The 16,433-nt window shown below is 39.4% G+C and overlaps 1 protein-coding gene across 1 annotated transcript; it reads right to left on the bottom strand.

Annotated features, from left to right (window-relative positions):
* Positions 1-759: 759 nt before the first annotated feature.
* On the bottom strand, positions 760-5,013 carry LOC120489387 (uncharacterized). The gene is made up of 6 exons (XM_089132835.1): positions 4,823-5,013; positions 2,820-4,686; positions 1,885-2,609; positions 1,716-1,785; positions 1,458-1,499; positions 760-1,039 (listed from the first exon to the last, which is right to left on the bottom strand). Exons 1-6 carry the CDS (start codon positions 5,001-5,003, stop codon positions 970-972), a joined length of 2,955 nt encoding a protein of 984 aa, XP_088988961.1. The 5' UTR covers positions 5,004-5,013; the 3' UTR covers positions 760-969.
* Between the last annotated feature and the right edge of the window lie 11,420 nt (positions 5,014-16,433).

Here is a 16,433-nt window from a genome sequence, read left to right as displayed (position 1 = left end):
CTAGTTCATTTCATTTCCACATAGAGATAGTTACTGTAGTACTTAAGTAGTTACTGAAGTAAAATGAAATTGAGCGAAAGTGCGTAGGAGGGCGCAGCCAGGCTACAGTTTCACCATGACAACAACAATAACTTCTCTTTGGTCTTTAAAAAGACTGACATTAATTTTGTGATCAAATGCAGCACTCTTATGGAAATATGATAATGTTTCATAATTATAATTTAATATGACTTTTTTATTGCTTGCATAAATCAACATCTCAAAAAACTGTTATTACGAAACAAAGCTTTAGAGACCCCTATCTACAAGTTTTTTCGTTTTTTTTTCTTTAAGACCATTCATGAGTTTAGTTTAGAACGTTAGTTACTTAAAAAAGTACATTGGCCTAATTTGATGCCAAAAAATAAGACTAACGTCCCTTGACTAACTGCTAATGGGTCATAATAGATCTTAAGACACAGCCCAACATAATGGCTAAGTTTATACAACTTGCAAAGGACATTAATCAGTTCATTAATACTCAGTTCCCATCCAAAAGATCGACCTAAGGGAAATACTTTTAAAAAGGGATTTATAAAAATGGCCCTACGGCAGCATTTTTCTATTTAAAATGGACATGTTACTGTGTGTGTGTTTCTGTACAGAACTTTCAAAAGCCGAAAAGAGGAGCATATAAAAGTGTCATCAGCATGGGGATGAATCAACAGCACAAGTGCAGAAAGAAAGGTCATTTAGAGTATTACAATTTAGTACATTTTTTAATGCAGTTTAATCAAGTGACCATAAATGAAATGGAAGGAACAGAGATATTTTCATTAAATGCTTAGATAAAAAATTTACCAGCAATAAAGAGCTTTAATAGACAATTTAATACAACATTGTTTTAGAGTCTTTAGATATTTAAACTCACACAGTTGTCAACCTTTATTTGACCTGATTACCATTCAATCAAAGTTAGCAGATATTTCTCTAAAAACACTGGAGGAAATACGATAATGGAACAACAGAGCGGCACCCATTCACCAACAACATATCCCAGCTGTAACACAGAGAATACAATCACATTCAGGCATGATTTGATTTCTTAAGCCTATTATGTATAACATAATAATGAATTACTCTGCTTTTGTCCTATGAAACAAAAACACCAGTAATTACAGTATACTAGTTCTGTTAGCTCAAACATTAGTTCAACATGTTGAAAATTGGAATATTAAAATATACACAAAGCTACTCAATAAGCGAAACAACCCTGAAATATTATTTTATACAAAAATTTATTACTATATACATATTTTTATATGTATTTTGTGTATTATTATTCGCATGTATTTCTCAAAAGCACTGTGACCTAAGTTGAAAGGAGACACCATTAGTGGCATTGGTTCGATCTACTAAGGTTTACATGGAAACGCAGCATAATTACTACAATCATAAAGTCTTACAAAAATACTTACATCTTGCTCATATCAGACAGGCTGACTTGGGGGTTTGGTGGCCTGTCACAAAAGAAGGCACAGACTCATGAATGTTATATTTAGAGAAGATGTACTTCTTACAATTTAAATTTCTTTAATTTTCTAACAATTTATTAAGGTGTAAACACATTTGATAATATACAGAAAAATTTTAAAACACACTCTGTGGCTAAAATAAGAATGTAAGCATATTTTTGTGTTTTGTTAATGTATTTGTTTGAGCTTGTGCACACTTACAAGTAAGTAGTTCTGTTCAGCAGGGTTTTCAGGCAGGCAATGTCATCTGTGATGTCATCATCCAAAAAAGCTTTGGTAGAAAAAAAGTTAAAAGTTCATTTTTAATCATATCTGTATTAAGTAATTAAAAAAAAAAACATTTGATATGGCTTTTTTCACTCTAATTTACCAGTGCATTTCATTTTGCAAATATTGAGTGATGGCACCAGGCCGGAATCACAGGCCCACTTATCACTGAGCTGAAATACTCCATACTGGCGCCAGACAGCCCTATTGGGGTTGGGTAAAGCGGCAATGTTACGGCGGCGTCTCTTCTCGACCATTGTGGACTCTGTGGTGGAGTCAGTGGTGTAGCCAGAGGTGTAGCGAGAGGTGGACTCTGTGGTGGAGTCAGTGGTGGACTCTGTGGTGGAGTCAGTGGTGGACTCTGTGGTGGAGTCAGTGGTGGACTCTGTGGTGGAGTCAGTGGTGGACTCTGTGGTGGAGTCAGTGGTGGACTCTGTGGTGGAGTCAGTGGTGGACTCTGTGGTGGAGTCAGTGGTGGACTCTGTGGTGGAGTCAGTGGTGGACTCTGTGGTGGAGTCAGTGGTGGACTCTGTGGTGGAGCCAGTGGTGGACTCTGTGGTGGAGTCAGTGGTGGACTCTGTGGTGGAGTCAGTGGTGGACTCTGTGGTGGAGTCAGTGGTGGACTCTGTGGTGGAGTCAGTGGTGGACTCTGTGGTGGAGTCAGTGGTGGACTCTGTGGTGGAGCCAGTGGTGGACTCTGTGGTGGTGGACTCTGTGGTGGAGTCAGTGGTGGAGTCAGTGGTGGACTCTGTGGTGGAATCAGTGGTGGACGTGGTGGTGGACTCTGTGGTGGTGGACTCTGTGGTGGTGGACTCTGTGGTGGTGGACTCTGTGGTGGTGGACTCTGTGGTGGTGGACTCTGTGGTGGTGGACTCTGTGGTGGAGTCAGTGGTGGAGTCAGTGGTGGACTCTGTGGTGGACTCTGTGGTGGAATCAGTGGTGGACTCTGTGGTGGACTCTGTGGTGGTGGACTCTGTGGTGGTGGACTCTGTGGTGGTGGACTCTGTGGTGGTGGACTCTGTGGTGGTGGACTCTGTGGTGGTGGACTCTGTGGTGGAGTCAGTGGTGGAGTCAGTGGTAGACTCTGTGGTGGAGTCAGTGGTGGAGTCAGTGGTGGACTCTGTGGTGGAGTCAGTGGTGGACTCTGTGGTGGAGTCAGTGGTGGAGTCAGTGGTGGACTCTGTGGTGGAGTCAGTGGTGGACTCTGTGGTGGAATCAGTGGTAGACTCTGTGGTGGAGCCAGTGGTGGACTCTGTGGTGGAGTCAGTGGTGGACTCTGTGGTGGAGACAGTGGTGGAGCCTGTAGTGGGGCTTGTAGTTGAAACAGTGGTGGGGCTTGTTGTTGAAACAGTGGTGGGGCTTGTTGTTGAGACAGTGGTGGGTCTTGTGGTGTAGCCAGTAGTGGGGCTTGTTGTTGAGCCTGTGGTGGAGCCAGTGGTGGGTCTTGTGGTGGAGCCAGTAGTGGGGCTTGTGGTGGGACTTGTTGTTGAGCCTGTGGTGGGGATTGAGGTGGGGCCAGTGGTGGGTCTTGTGGTGGGGCCAGTGGTGGGTCTTGTGGTGGGTCTTGTGGTGGAGCCAGTGGTGGAGCCAGTGGTGGGTCTTGTGGTGGGTCTTGTGGTGGAGCCAGTGGTGGGTCTTGTGGTGGGTCTTGTGTTGGAGCCAGTGGTGGGTCTTGTGGTGGAGCCAGTGGTGGGTCTTGTGGTGGGTCTTGTGGTGGAGCCAGAGGTGGGTCTTGTGGTGGAGCCAGTGGTGGGTCTTGTGGTGGGTCTTGTGGTGGAGCCAGAGGTGGGTCTTGTGGTGGGTCTTGTGGTGGAGCCAGTGGTGGGTCTTGTGGTGGGTCTTGTGGTTGAGCCAGTGGTGGGTCTTGTGGTGGGTCTTGTGGAGGAGCCAGTGGTGGGTCTTGTGGTGGGTCTTGTGGTGGAACCAGTGGTGGGTCTTGTGGTGGGTCTTGTGGTGGAACCAGTGGTGGGTCTTGTGGTGGGTCTTGTGGTGGAACTAGTGGTGGGTCTTGTGGTGGGTCTTGTGGTTGAGCCAGTGGTGGGTCTTGTGGTGGGTCTTGTGGAGGAGCCAGTGGTGGGTCTTGTGGAGGAGCCAGTGGTGGGTCTTGTGGAGGAGCCAGTGGTGGGTCTTGTGGAGGAGCCAGTGGTGGGTCTTGTGGTGGGTCTTGTGGAGGAGCCAGTGGTGGGTCTTGTGGTGGGTCTTGTGGTGGAACTAGTGGTGGGTCTTGTGGTGGGTCTTGTGGTTGAGCCAGTGGTGGGTCTTGTGGTGGGTCTTGTGGAGGAGCCAGTGGTGGGTCTTGTGGAGGAGCCAGTGGTGGGTCTTGTGGTGGGTCTTGTGGAGGAGCCAGTGGTGGATCTTGTGGTGGGTCTTGTGGAGGAGCCAGTGGTGGGTCTTGTGGTGGGTCTTGTGGAGGAGCCAGTGGTGGGTCTTGTGGAGGAGCCAGTGGTGGGTCTTGTGGAGGAGCCAGTGGTGGGTCTTGTGGAGGAGCCAGTGGTGGGTCTTGTGGAGGAGCCAGTGGTGGGTCTTGTGGTGGGTCTTGTGGTGGAGCCAGTGGTGGGTCTTGTGGAGGAGCCAGTGGTGGGTCTTGTGGAGGAGCCAGTGGTGGGTCTTGTGGAGGAGCCAGTGGTGGGTCTTGTGGAGGAGCCAGTGGTGGGTCTTGTGGAGGAGCCAGTGGTGGGTCTTGTGGAGGAGCCAGTGGTGGGTCTTGTGGAGGAGCCAGTGGTGGGTCTTGTGGAGGAGCCAGTGGTGGGTCTTGTGGAGGAGCCAGTGGTGGGTCTTGTGGTGGAACCAGTGGTGGGTCTTGTGGTGGGTCTTAATGTAGAGGTAAATGGCTGAAGTGGGATGTCCTCAGTTATCGTTTTAATAAAGCTGGTGTTGAAGTTTGAGTCATTGGCCATGCAGACAACTGCCTCAGATAGAAAGAAACAGATGGAAGAAGGTAATGAAGGTTTTAAAAGCCCTTATGTGACATGTCAATATGGCATCTGAAGACTGAGCAAGAAAAAAAGGGAACTTGAAAGAAAAGTAACTCTATTACTCACGTCTAGCTACAAGAATTTTCGTGTCCAAATTTTCTCCGAAAACCCTAATCTCATTAAGCCGAGCTGCCTCCAGCTTTGCTTTCAGCTCACATTTGCTGAAAATCCGTCCCTCAATCACACTGGACAACAGCAGAACCAGCGCCAACACGGCCAACATCTTCACTGGGTTTATGCTCTTCATCTATGCTCTAATATCTGGAGATTAAACAAGGAGAGTGAAAGCAGAGATAAATTTAAACATTTTGTTAGCCCTCTAATACTTTTTTTCTGAAGTACATCTATAAGTTGGTTTGTATTTTGCAATATTCACTTATAGTTACTGAAAATTCACCTTAATGTGATTGTATATCAAGCTTCTTTTGATGCTTTTTCTAGTAAATGAAATGAAAAAATAACAGATTTTAGCTCTATAAATATATGGTCAAATAGATTAAAAAGTATACTTTTTTCAACAAGAAGTATTGTTTGTTATTAGACAAAGTACGCCTGTAAGCAATTCGTACAAGGGCAAAAAACGCATTTAAATGAGTCTTACCAGATGTTTTGTTGTTAGAGATAAAGATGCATGAGAGTCTTTCAATGTTCCTCAGTCTTCTCTATCTGTGATCCATCACACTTATATATGTTAGATTCGCCTCCACCTGCAGCTGCACCTGTGCTTTCGGTTCGTCCCACCATTATTGACTTTTTTACTAAATTATTTCAACATGTTCCAGAAATGGGCTCTCCCTGCTGAGTTTTGGTTCCTCCCAAGGATTCTTCTTCATCCACCCAAACCAACCGTTCGGGTGTTTTAAGGCACAAAATTCTGTCAAAACGTTTTTTTTACTAAACAGCTCAGGCAGGTTGAGTTACTTCCTTTATATTCTGCTTGACTTTAGATCATGATGTTTGGTTGCGCAAAACACACACACACACACACACAACCAAAATAATTCCAATTAAAACAAGAAGGTAATAGATCTTTTACATCTTTTTACATCTATATTCAAACTACACTGCTCACATGTACTGTGAAATGCTCTATAGACCATTTCACAAGATGTAAACAACACTGGTCCAGAAGCACTTCCTGTTTCAGTTTGTAACTGTTTTCTTTATTTCACACGTAAATAAAACATCATAAAGATGTTGGTTTAACTTTTTGATTCAGTTTTAAATGTTCTGTTGGTTGTATTTTATCCCAGCTTTTATGTAGTGTTAAAAAACTGAAACATGAAGTGCTTCTGGACCAGTGTTGTTTACATCTTGTGAAATGGTTTATACAAATAAATGTGAATTGAATTGAATATAATAGAGCACAAGAATAATCAAGAGGAGAAGATACATTTTTTAAATAAATCTTTACTGTTTTCTTTTTTGGGTGGATTTGTCATCAAGGTGGACCTGACAATTTCATGTCAAGCCTGTGATTTAGTGCATTGGTGGTTTTGCTCAAGGCACTATCATTTGAATAGCTCTTTCTAGAAATAAAACAAAGGTTTTGACAGATATTAAAAACATAGTAAACATTGATGAAATTTATAATACCTCCTGCATGGTACCTATAAAAATAAAAATAATAATAAACATTTATTTGTACAGCACTTTTCATACATAACTCAAAGTGCTTTACAAGCATGAAAATAAATTTCCCTGTCAATATAAAAAATATTCGAAAACAACTATAAAAGGTTCACAATGTAAAATAAAGAAATTGGTAGTAGTTTGACCTCAATATAAAATATAAATGAAAAATGTTTTAAATTTCTCTATAAAACATCTTTATGAGAATCAGAAGGTAAAATAAAACATAAAACAGACTTACACACAACTCAACACCATATTATTATCCTGAATAGTGTAAGAAATTACAGTCTGCTCCGATCAAACTTCCACTCCAATATAGATTATATTGAAATGTTCCTTTACTCAAAAGAGCTTCTTTATCATAGAATCAATTCCTTACAATCTTAAAAGTATCACAGTCACGTTCATCACCTATAGCGTGGGAAGGACAGCAGGTCTTCAAGAACCATCTTGATTAGGGGACTTCAAAGAGATGTTATCACCTTAAACATTTGGCCGTATTGCTTTAAATATTTGGGCCGTTCTTATTTGAAAGAAGATCAAAGACAGAACACAGCTGTTACGACAAGAGCAACTTCATTTACATTAAAAGGACAGTAACAGGATAAAAGGTTGAAGATTTAAATGTTCGGGGTTCATTCTGACGCCGGTGAACCCAAGGTGCTTCATGTGCCTTGCGACTGCTATGCTGTAATTAACTTCATTTTTGAGATCTTCGAAGTCCACATCATTTTTTCTTACATTAGCAACTTTAAAAATATATGTCTGAAGTAGACCCCCAATCCCCCCTTGCTTCCCCTCCACTATCATTAATAAAACTACAACTTGATCCTGGAGAATTAGTCATTTACAGGCCGATCTCGAATCTACTTTTTTTTAAAAATAAAAATTACTAGAAACACAACTATGTTCCTTATGAGAAAAAAAAAAAGGTCTCTGCAAGGTTTCCAGTCAGGATTTAGACCTTACCAAAGTACTGAGACAGCTCTCATTAGAGTTACAAATGATTTGTTCTTGTCATCCCATCATGGCTGTATTACTCTACTGTGTATTATCTACAGTGTTACTCGATTTTAGTGCTGCATTTGACGCCATCAACCACAATATTCTTTTAAATAGACTTGAAAATTATGTTGGCATTGGTGGAATTGCATTAGCATGGTTTAAATCATACTTATCTGACCGTTATCAGTTTGTAGGAAAAGAAGAGATGTCTTAATGAAGAGATGTCGATCACAAGTTCAGTATGGCGTACCACAAGGCTCAGTACTAGGACCGTTGCAGTTCATTCTATGCATGCTACCCTTGGGAGATTTAATTTGGAAGCATGGCATTAGTTTTCATTGTTACGCAGATGATACTCAGCTCTACATTGTAAAAAATGAATATGACTGAATATGTTAATTATAATCAATAAAATTGTGGCAACAGATTACAATCAATATTATTAATTTAATTTAACAAATTAGAATCGAGTAATGTTTAACCAAATTAATTACTTAAAAGTCAACCATTTAAAATGAGTAGAATTTACACATTTTTTAAACAAAAATATCGGAATAACAGACTGACGTTGAAGATTATGTTTTTATTGGCAACATTGAAGACACCTGATGATAACAAGCAGAATCACTGAAGGAGAAAACTGTCATTTTAAGTCACCATTATGGAGATAAGTGTGTGTTTAAGTCGGGCTCTTGACCTTTAAATCCTTAACTTCAGATGTTGTTTGGTTGCTGTATGTGAGTTGTAACAGCCAGATGAACAAATAGATAAGGTGATCTGATGGTGTTGGTTGTGTTTTAACATAATCATTATTTCAAAATCATTTGACCTGAATCACTGAACTCATATAGAACCCAGTTTCTGAATAAGGTTTACTTTATTAATTATAGCAGCACTGGCTTTGTATAGCATCATATTTTTAACATTTTCCATGAAACCAAATGATCAAAACAGTAACAAGATAACTTGTTACAGAAATTATTTTATGTAGGCATAAAACACAGACATTAAGAATTAGTGTATGGATCTCAGCAATGGTGACAAACAGATCACCTCTAATCATAAGCTCATTATTTATTCATGCATCAATACATGATGGGTACCATGAATGAGTTTTGATTGGTGGCACCCAGAATGTACTGCAACATGCGTTATTTTTGTCACCATTGTTGAGATTCACAGGCTGATTCTAGATCTCTGTGTGTCTAAAAACTAAATCGAATCAATACAAAGCCAAAAATATTTTTATTTTGTATTTGAGACACTTTTAAAAAAATTGATGGATTACCTTGTGAAGTCCTAAACTTATTATACTGTACAAGGACAGTGATGCTACAATGAATTAAGTAAACCTAAACTGGGTTCTATATGAGTTCAGTGATTCAGGTCAAATGATTGTGAAATAATGATTCTGTTAAAACACAACCAACACCATCAGATCACCTTTTCTATTTCTTCATCTGGCTGTTATTATTCACATATAACAGCCAAACAATATGAAGAGTTTGGTTCCAAAACGAAACAAATCTATTTTGATGAATTTGAGTAAAACTGTGTTCCCTTTCGTTGTCACTCCGTGTTCTGTCGGATGACGACGAATGGGATTTTCGCTTAGAAAGCCTATCAGCTTCAAACAAAATAAAATGAGCCAATAGCAAAGAAATGCCATGGGTCTGGGCAATATGCATAGCGTAACTCCGCTCACCTGTGCGTATTTAAAGGGGTCATGAACTGGCTTTTTAAATTTTATTTAAAAATTAGTAATAGGCTATTTTCTACTCTAGTTTTGAGCCTAGATGAAAAATGCTCGGTTTTTGTGGGCGTGTCGCACTGAAGACTTGGAAGTAAACGCCCACTGCTGTGAGTGGATAACAGTTTTGCATATTGTGATGAGTTTCAGCTCACCCGTCGATGCACTTGGGGGAAATTGTTTTGAAAACGTCCAATGTTGTAAAATGGCCACCGGAAAGATTTGCCCATACATGTTCGACCCAGAGTCCGTGTGTTGCACCATTCCTGTCGAATCCAATATGGACGGCACAGCACCATTCTTTACTCTTAAAGGGATAGTTCGCTTTGAAATTAATTTTTGGTAAGTTTTATCTTACCTCAAGGGCATCCAAGATGTAGGTGTCTTTGTTTCCACAGTATTTTTAATTTTGACATTTTTCAGTCAAACCGTTGTTGTCTATCAGTCATACACTGGAGGCAAAGGGGGTCCACCAAAGAGCATGCACAGAGAAGTCAAAATTAAACATGATTTAATGACTCGTAAATGTAAGTACACATTGATTGCCTAAGACCCGAAACGAGCGGTTTTTGTGAGAAAACGAACAGTATTTATATCGTTTTTACCTCGTGTAATCCAAGTGATCTGAATCAGTTGTTCAATGTCCAACTGAACCGAACTGAATCAGTTCAATGTTACGCCGGAAGTGATCGCTTGCGTGTGACGTCACTAAATATTTACACAGAGATTTCACCTTTTACTAAACATATTTAGATATACCAAAATCATCTTCCATTGCGGTTTCCCGTATATCTAAATATGTTTAGTGAAAGGTAAAACTTCCGAAATCTCTGTATAAACAAAGAGTGTCATAGGCGCGCAAGCGATCACTTCCGGCGCATGCACAGACCGAAGCGCCCGTGCCATCAGATCATTTTGTTATGGCTATGATTACAAGAGGTAAAACTATGAAAATACTGTTCGTTTTCTCACACAAACCGCTCGTTTCGTTTCTTAGGCCATCAATGTGTACTTATTTACGAGTCATTAAATCATGTTTAATTTTGACTTCTCGGTGCATGCTCTTTGAGGTGAACCAATTGAGGACCCCCTTCACCTCCAGACAGACAACTGACAGACAACAACGGTTTGACCAAAAAATGTAAAAATTAAAAATACTGTGGAAACAAAGACACCTACATCTTGGATGCCCTTGAGGTGAGCTAAAACATATCAAAAATTAATTTCAAAGTGAACTATCCCTTTAATCGGTCTGCAAATCCAGTCTTGTTTACAAAACAATCCTCAGTGAAATGAAGGGAACAGACGGACAATGTTTTACCTCAGCTGGAACGCCATTAAATATAAAGTTTATCCATGCAGTCCTATTATTGGAATCCAGAGGAAGCTGATGCAGTGACGGTCTTCTTCCACAACCAGGCGCTGTTTCAGGATAACAAAAAGTAGGTGCTTTAGGATGTAACTTTTATTGTAGGCTACTAGATCTACTGTCTAACGTCACTCATCCCACTACTATCATATTGTCTATAATACACATTTCCAGACGTGTTCAGTACAGTAATGTTACTTCCTACTCTGTTACACTGAAATGAGCATGGAGCATTAGTTCAGTCAAGCTGATAAAATTATTGCAACGTTGTAGTGGGAGTTTACATGAGTTTCCAGCATGTTGTGTGATGCTTTCTCCGGTGTGTTGAAAGTCTCAGTGGCCGTGTACCATGAGTGCTTGCGCTCTTGTGTTTGAGCACACGCAAGAGCACAAGCACTCAAAATTCTGGCCAGTTAATATAATACCTAGAATATCAAAATTGACTACAGCCGGTAGATCATTTTCCTATTTGGCACCTAAACTTTTAAACAGTCTCCCTAACATTGTCCGGGAAGCAGACACAATCTGTCAATTCAAATCTAGACTTCAACCTGGCATACACATAGAACATTATACATATTTCTATTATTCAAATCAGTTAAATGATTATTATGAGGTGCCTCATGGACACCTCTACAAACTCGTCTCCATACCGGCGTGATGACTTCGACCTCCAACCAGATGGAACTGGAAAAATATTGTGAATGTTCTGATCCAATCTGACTTCTGACTTGTAATGTAATGTTGCCTGAATCATAATCACACACTGTTCGTTTCTTGGCCAGAGGAAATAAATTGCAGTAAATCGGTGTTCATATGGGAACCACCAGAAGGGTGTTAAAAGTAACACTGAAGTGTTACTAGTGTTAGTGTTAGAGGTAATTAGATAATTAAGTGATTAACTGAGCGATGATTGTTCGATTTTTGAAGACACCTGATGAAAACAAGCACTGAAGAAAAGAGAAACAAAAGAATTACAACTGTCTTCCAGACACAGCCTTAGATGAAATAACCTGAAAATACATGAAATATCCCTTATTACAAACCAGCTTGACCTTATTTCTGTCAATCATATACAGAAGATGTTTTTGAGAATTAAAAGAGATTTAGATGTTCATGTTTAAGTGAAAAAGGTTGTGTGTCGCCTAGTTAAATTTTTCTCCCACGCCCTTAATCTCATGAAGCCGAGCTGCCTCCAGCATTATATATATACATACATATACATAATATATACATATATATACATATACATACATATATATATATATATATAAAGCTGGAGGCAGCTCGGCTTCATGAGATTAAAGGCGTGGGAGAAAAATTTAACTAAGCGACATATATATATATATATATATATATATCTCATCACAAAGAAAAATATTTTACAAACGTCATAACTCACAAAAAAAGGTTTCATCTTATTATTACATTTTTATCATCAATATTTTTAATTGCCAAAGATTCTGAATTTCCATTTCTAAATACATTCTGAGAGAATAAAATGTAGAAACACACACACTAACATCAAAAATCAGACAGTGGTTGTGCTTGTTGTTGATACTATGGTGGACTCTGTGGCGGGACTTGTTGTTGAGCCAGTGGTGGGTCTTGTGGTGGGTCTTGTGGTGGAGCCAGTGGTGGGTCTTGAGGTGGGTCTTGTGGTGGAGCCAGTGGTGGGTCTTGAGGTGGGTCTTGTGGTGGAGCCAGTGGTGGGTCTTGTGGTGGAGCCAGTGGTGGGTCTTGAGGTGGGTCTTGTGGTGGAGCCAGTGGTGGGTCTTGAGGTGGGTCTTGTGGTGGAGCCAGTGGTGGGTCTTGTGGTGGGTCTTGTGGAGGAGCCAGTGGTGGGTCTTGTGGTGGAGCCAGTGGTGGGTCTTGAGGTGGGTCTTGTGGTGGAGCCAGTGGTGGGTCTTGAGGTGGAGCCAGTGGTGGGTCTTGAGGTGGAGCCAGTGGTGGGTCTTGTGGTGGGTCTTGTGGTGGAGCCAGTGGTGGGTCTTGAGGTGGGTCTTGTGGTGGGACTTCTTGTTGAGCCTGTGGTGGGTCTTGTGGTGGGTCTTCTTGTGGAGCCAGTGGTGGGTCTTAATGTAGGCTTTGTCGGTTTGTATTTTGCGATATTCACTTATAGTTACTGAAAATTCACCTTAATGTGATTGTATATCGAGCTTAAAAAAATAAAAAAATAGCAGATTTAGCTCTATAAACATATGGTTAAATAGATTAAAAAGTATACATTTTTCAACAATATATTGTTTGTTATTAGACAAAGTACATATGTGAACAATTTGAGCAAAGAACCTGCAATTGTACAAAAACATATTTAAATGTCTTACCAGTTGTTTTGTTGTTGGAGATACAGATGAATGAGAGTCTTTAAATGTTCCTCAGTCTTCTCTGTCTTATATAAGAGTCGCCTCCAAATGCAGCTGCACCTTCAACATTGTTGTAATAGAGTTACTTTTCTTTCAGCATGTTTAAAAAAAAAGGGGGGGGGGGGGGGTTCTCCCTGCTGAGTTTTGTTTCCTCCAAAGGTTTCTTCTTCATCCACCCAAACCAACCGTTCAGGTGTTTTAAGGCACTATATTCTGTAAAACAGTTTGTGGAACAAAGAAAACAGCTCAGGCAGGTTGAGTTACTTTTTTTGGTTACACTTTATTTCGATAGTCACTTTAGACATTCTACTAACTATAATTAACTTTTCAACTACATGTCAACTAAGTGTCATTAGAGTATTAGTAGGCTGTAGTAGACTGTCAGTAGACTGTTAGGTTAGGGTTAGGTGTTAGGGTTCAGGTTAGGAGAACAAGTTGACTTGTAGTTGCTAAGTTACTTACAGTCAGTTGAATGTCTGTTGGGGGACCAACAAAATAGTCAGTCTACTAGTACTCTAATGATAGTTAGTTGACATGTATCGGCAAAGTTACTTATAGTTAGTTGAATGTCTAAAGTGGACTATCAAAATAAAGTGTTACCCTTTTTTTGAATTCTGCTCGACTTATGATGTTTGGTTGCGCAAAACACACACACACGACCAAAATAATTCCAATTAATACAAGAAGTTAATTGATCTTTTACAGCGGGATATCCAAGCCATTATCAATATAAAATATAAATCAAACATATTTTAAATTTCTCTATAAAACAACTGAGAATCAGAAGGTAAAATAAAACATAAAACAGACTTACACACAACTACACACCATATTGTTATCCTGATTAGCAACTTTAAAAAGATATGTCTGAAGTACACAATATTCTTTTAAATAGACTTGAAATTTATGTTTAAATTGCACTAGCATGGTTACTTATCTGACCTTTATCAGTTTGTAGCAGTAAATGAAGAGATCCATCACAAGTTCAGCATGGTGTACCACAAGGCTCAGTACTAGGACCATTGCAGTTCACTCTGTGCGTACTACCCTTGGGAGATTTCATTAGGAATTTCACGGAATGCAAAGCTGATATAAAATTTTGGATGACTAGTAATTTTCTACTACTTAACTCTGACAAAACAGAGATTCTAATTATTGGCCAAAAAAACATCCTCACTTAATAACCCGAAATAATGTCCGACTGTCTAATACTGATGGCTGCTCTGTCAAGCCCTTGTCATCGGTTAGGAACCTGGGTGTGCTCTTTGATAGCAACCTTTCATTTGAAAGTCATGTTTCTAGTATCTGTAAAACCGCATTCTTCCATTTTAAAAATATATCTAAATTACATGACGCATCATTTCAATGAAAAATTCGGAACAGTTAGTTAATGCGTTCGTGACCTCAAGGCTAGATGTCTATTGCGATCTCAAAATTCTGGCCAGTTAATAATACCTAGACTATCAAAATCAACTGCAGGCGGTAGATCATTTTCCTATTTAGAAGCTAAACTTTGGAACAGTCTCCCTAACATTGTCCGGGAGGCAGACACAATCTGTCAGTTTAAATCTAGACTAAAAACACTTCAACCTGGCATACACATAGAACATTATTCTGTTATTCAAATCAGTTCAATGATTATTAGGTCAGCCAACCTGGGACACATCCTATAACACCCGATGCAAGTGTTACATCATAAGAATGTAGTCTTTCCATTTATTCTAAGGTTTAATGAAGTCAGCCGGATCCGGCCCGTATCCAGATCAGACAGTGAACCTGCGCCTGGACACGTCCACAACGCATCCCTGAAGTGCCAGCCTCGTCAGCCCTGTGAAGGCCTCATGGACACCTCCACAAACTCGTCTCTATACCGGCGTGATGACTTTGACCTCCAACCAGATGGAACTGGAAAAATATTGTGAATGTTCTGATCCAATCTGACTTCTGACTTGTAATGTTGCCTGAATCATAATCATACACTGTTCGTTTCTTGGCCAGAGGAGAACTCCCAAGGGTTTTTTCTCCATTCTGTCACTGATGGAGTTTTGGTTTCTTGCCACTATTGCCTTGGCTTTTGGCTTGCTTAGTTGGGGACATTTAATACACTCAAAAAAATTATATCTCGGCTTTAATTCATTTTAATTTGTCAACAGGTTCCACATAACTTGATTACGTTAAGCAAACATAATTTGTCCATGTAACTTGAACATAATGGAATTATGTAATTTTCAATTACCCAATTTAAGTACTCTCAACGTGAATTTTTAAAGGCTTTCTGACATGATTCAAAGGCATTTTACTATATTCATTCATCCATTTATATTCCATTTGATTCAGTGACATTGACTTAATTAAATTGATGGACTATTTGCTAGCAGAAGCACATATTAGCACATATTGCTCCTTCATCCAAAGCAATAGAAAATAATGAAATCAGTCGACAGCCAAACAAAATGCTCCACTCTTCTCCACAATGGTAACCCACTGTAATTTTAAAGGTTTAATAATTCCAATGTAATTTAACATTAAACACTATTACAGACTATCAAGTCTTCCCCTTTTCTAAATTTCTCAAAAAATCATCAAATAACACTTAATTTTAACATTTATTCTCTCTTAATTCAACTATATGCATAGCATGCTGGGAACTAAAAGCACTGCCCAGTTTCAGTTAAGGCAACACAAATCAATCATGTAATCCAACACAAACGGATTAAGCAAACTTAAGTTGTTCGTAGATTTAAGCAGATTGAACACAATAAAATTAAGTTCGGCTCGCACTATACTGCCACCCTCTGGATGTACACATTTTTTTAATTAACATAAATGGTTTGTGTTTCGACAACACATTAGGATTTTGTACTGTCAAGTTGAGACACAATTACATAGACCTTAATAGAAAAAAAAACATTTCAGGTCAAAAAACACAATTATTATACGTAAACTATATATAAATATATTATGTAAAGTGCACAACCTTCCTAGTTCATTTTTTTTTTTTTGAGTGTATTCAACAATATTACTGATCTGCCTTACTTCAGGTGGACCATGACTCAATTTTCTTCTAGAAACAAACTTGTGTTATTTTCATGCTATCTTATTTAGCTATTATATATATTATACAAATAGTGCATATAAAGGTGACTTGACTTGACTAGCCTCTTTCACTTCATTCAAGTACCACCAGATTATTTATGATTTACTATAACATGTCAAAACAAAAGACCAGCATTAAAGGATCCTAAACTACGATTTGGGACGTATCTTGACAGACGATGAGAAATGTATGGAGGTGCCAAATTGGAGTGTTTTAAAAACCAATAAATGATAGAATCAATTATTTGATGAACTAATAACCAATGCAATGCCATTAAAACTGGTGTCATGTGCTCTCTGCCTTTTAATTTCATTATTACTGCTGCATTTTGTCAATTGTAACTTCACAATAGAACCCTTAGGCAATATAGCATTCCAATAATCAAGATGTTACAATAAGATGTTCCTTTCTTCTGCACTGCTTGTTCGGTCTACGTTGTGTTTAGTGTGTGTTGG

Source organism: Pimephales promelas, chromosome 6 (assembly GCF_988280905.1).
Source record: "Pimephales promelas chromosome 6, fPimPro1.hap1.1, whole genome shotgun sequence".
Classification (NCBI taxonomy): domain Eukaryota; kingdom Metazoa; phylum Chordata; class Actinopteri; order Cypriniformes; family Leuciscidae; genus Pimephales; species Pimephales promelas.
The sequence above is the reverse complement of the archived record's forward strand: the minus strand, read 5'-3'. Positions and strand labels throughout refer to the sequence as shown.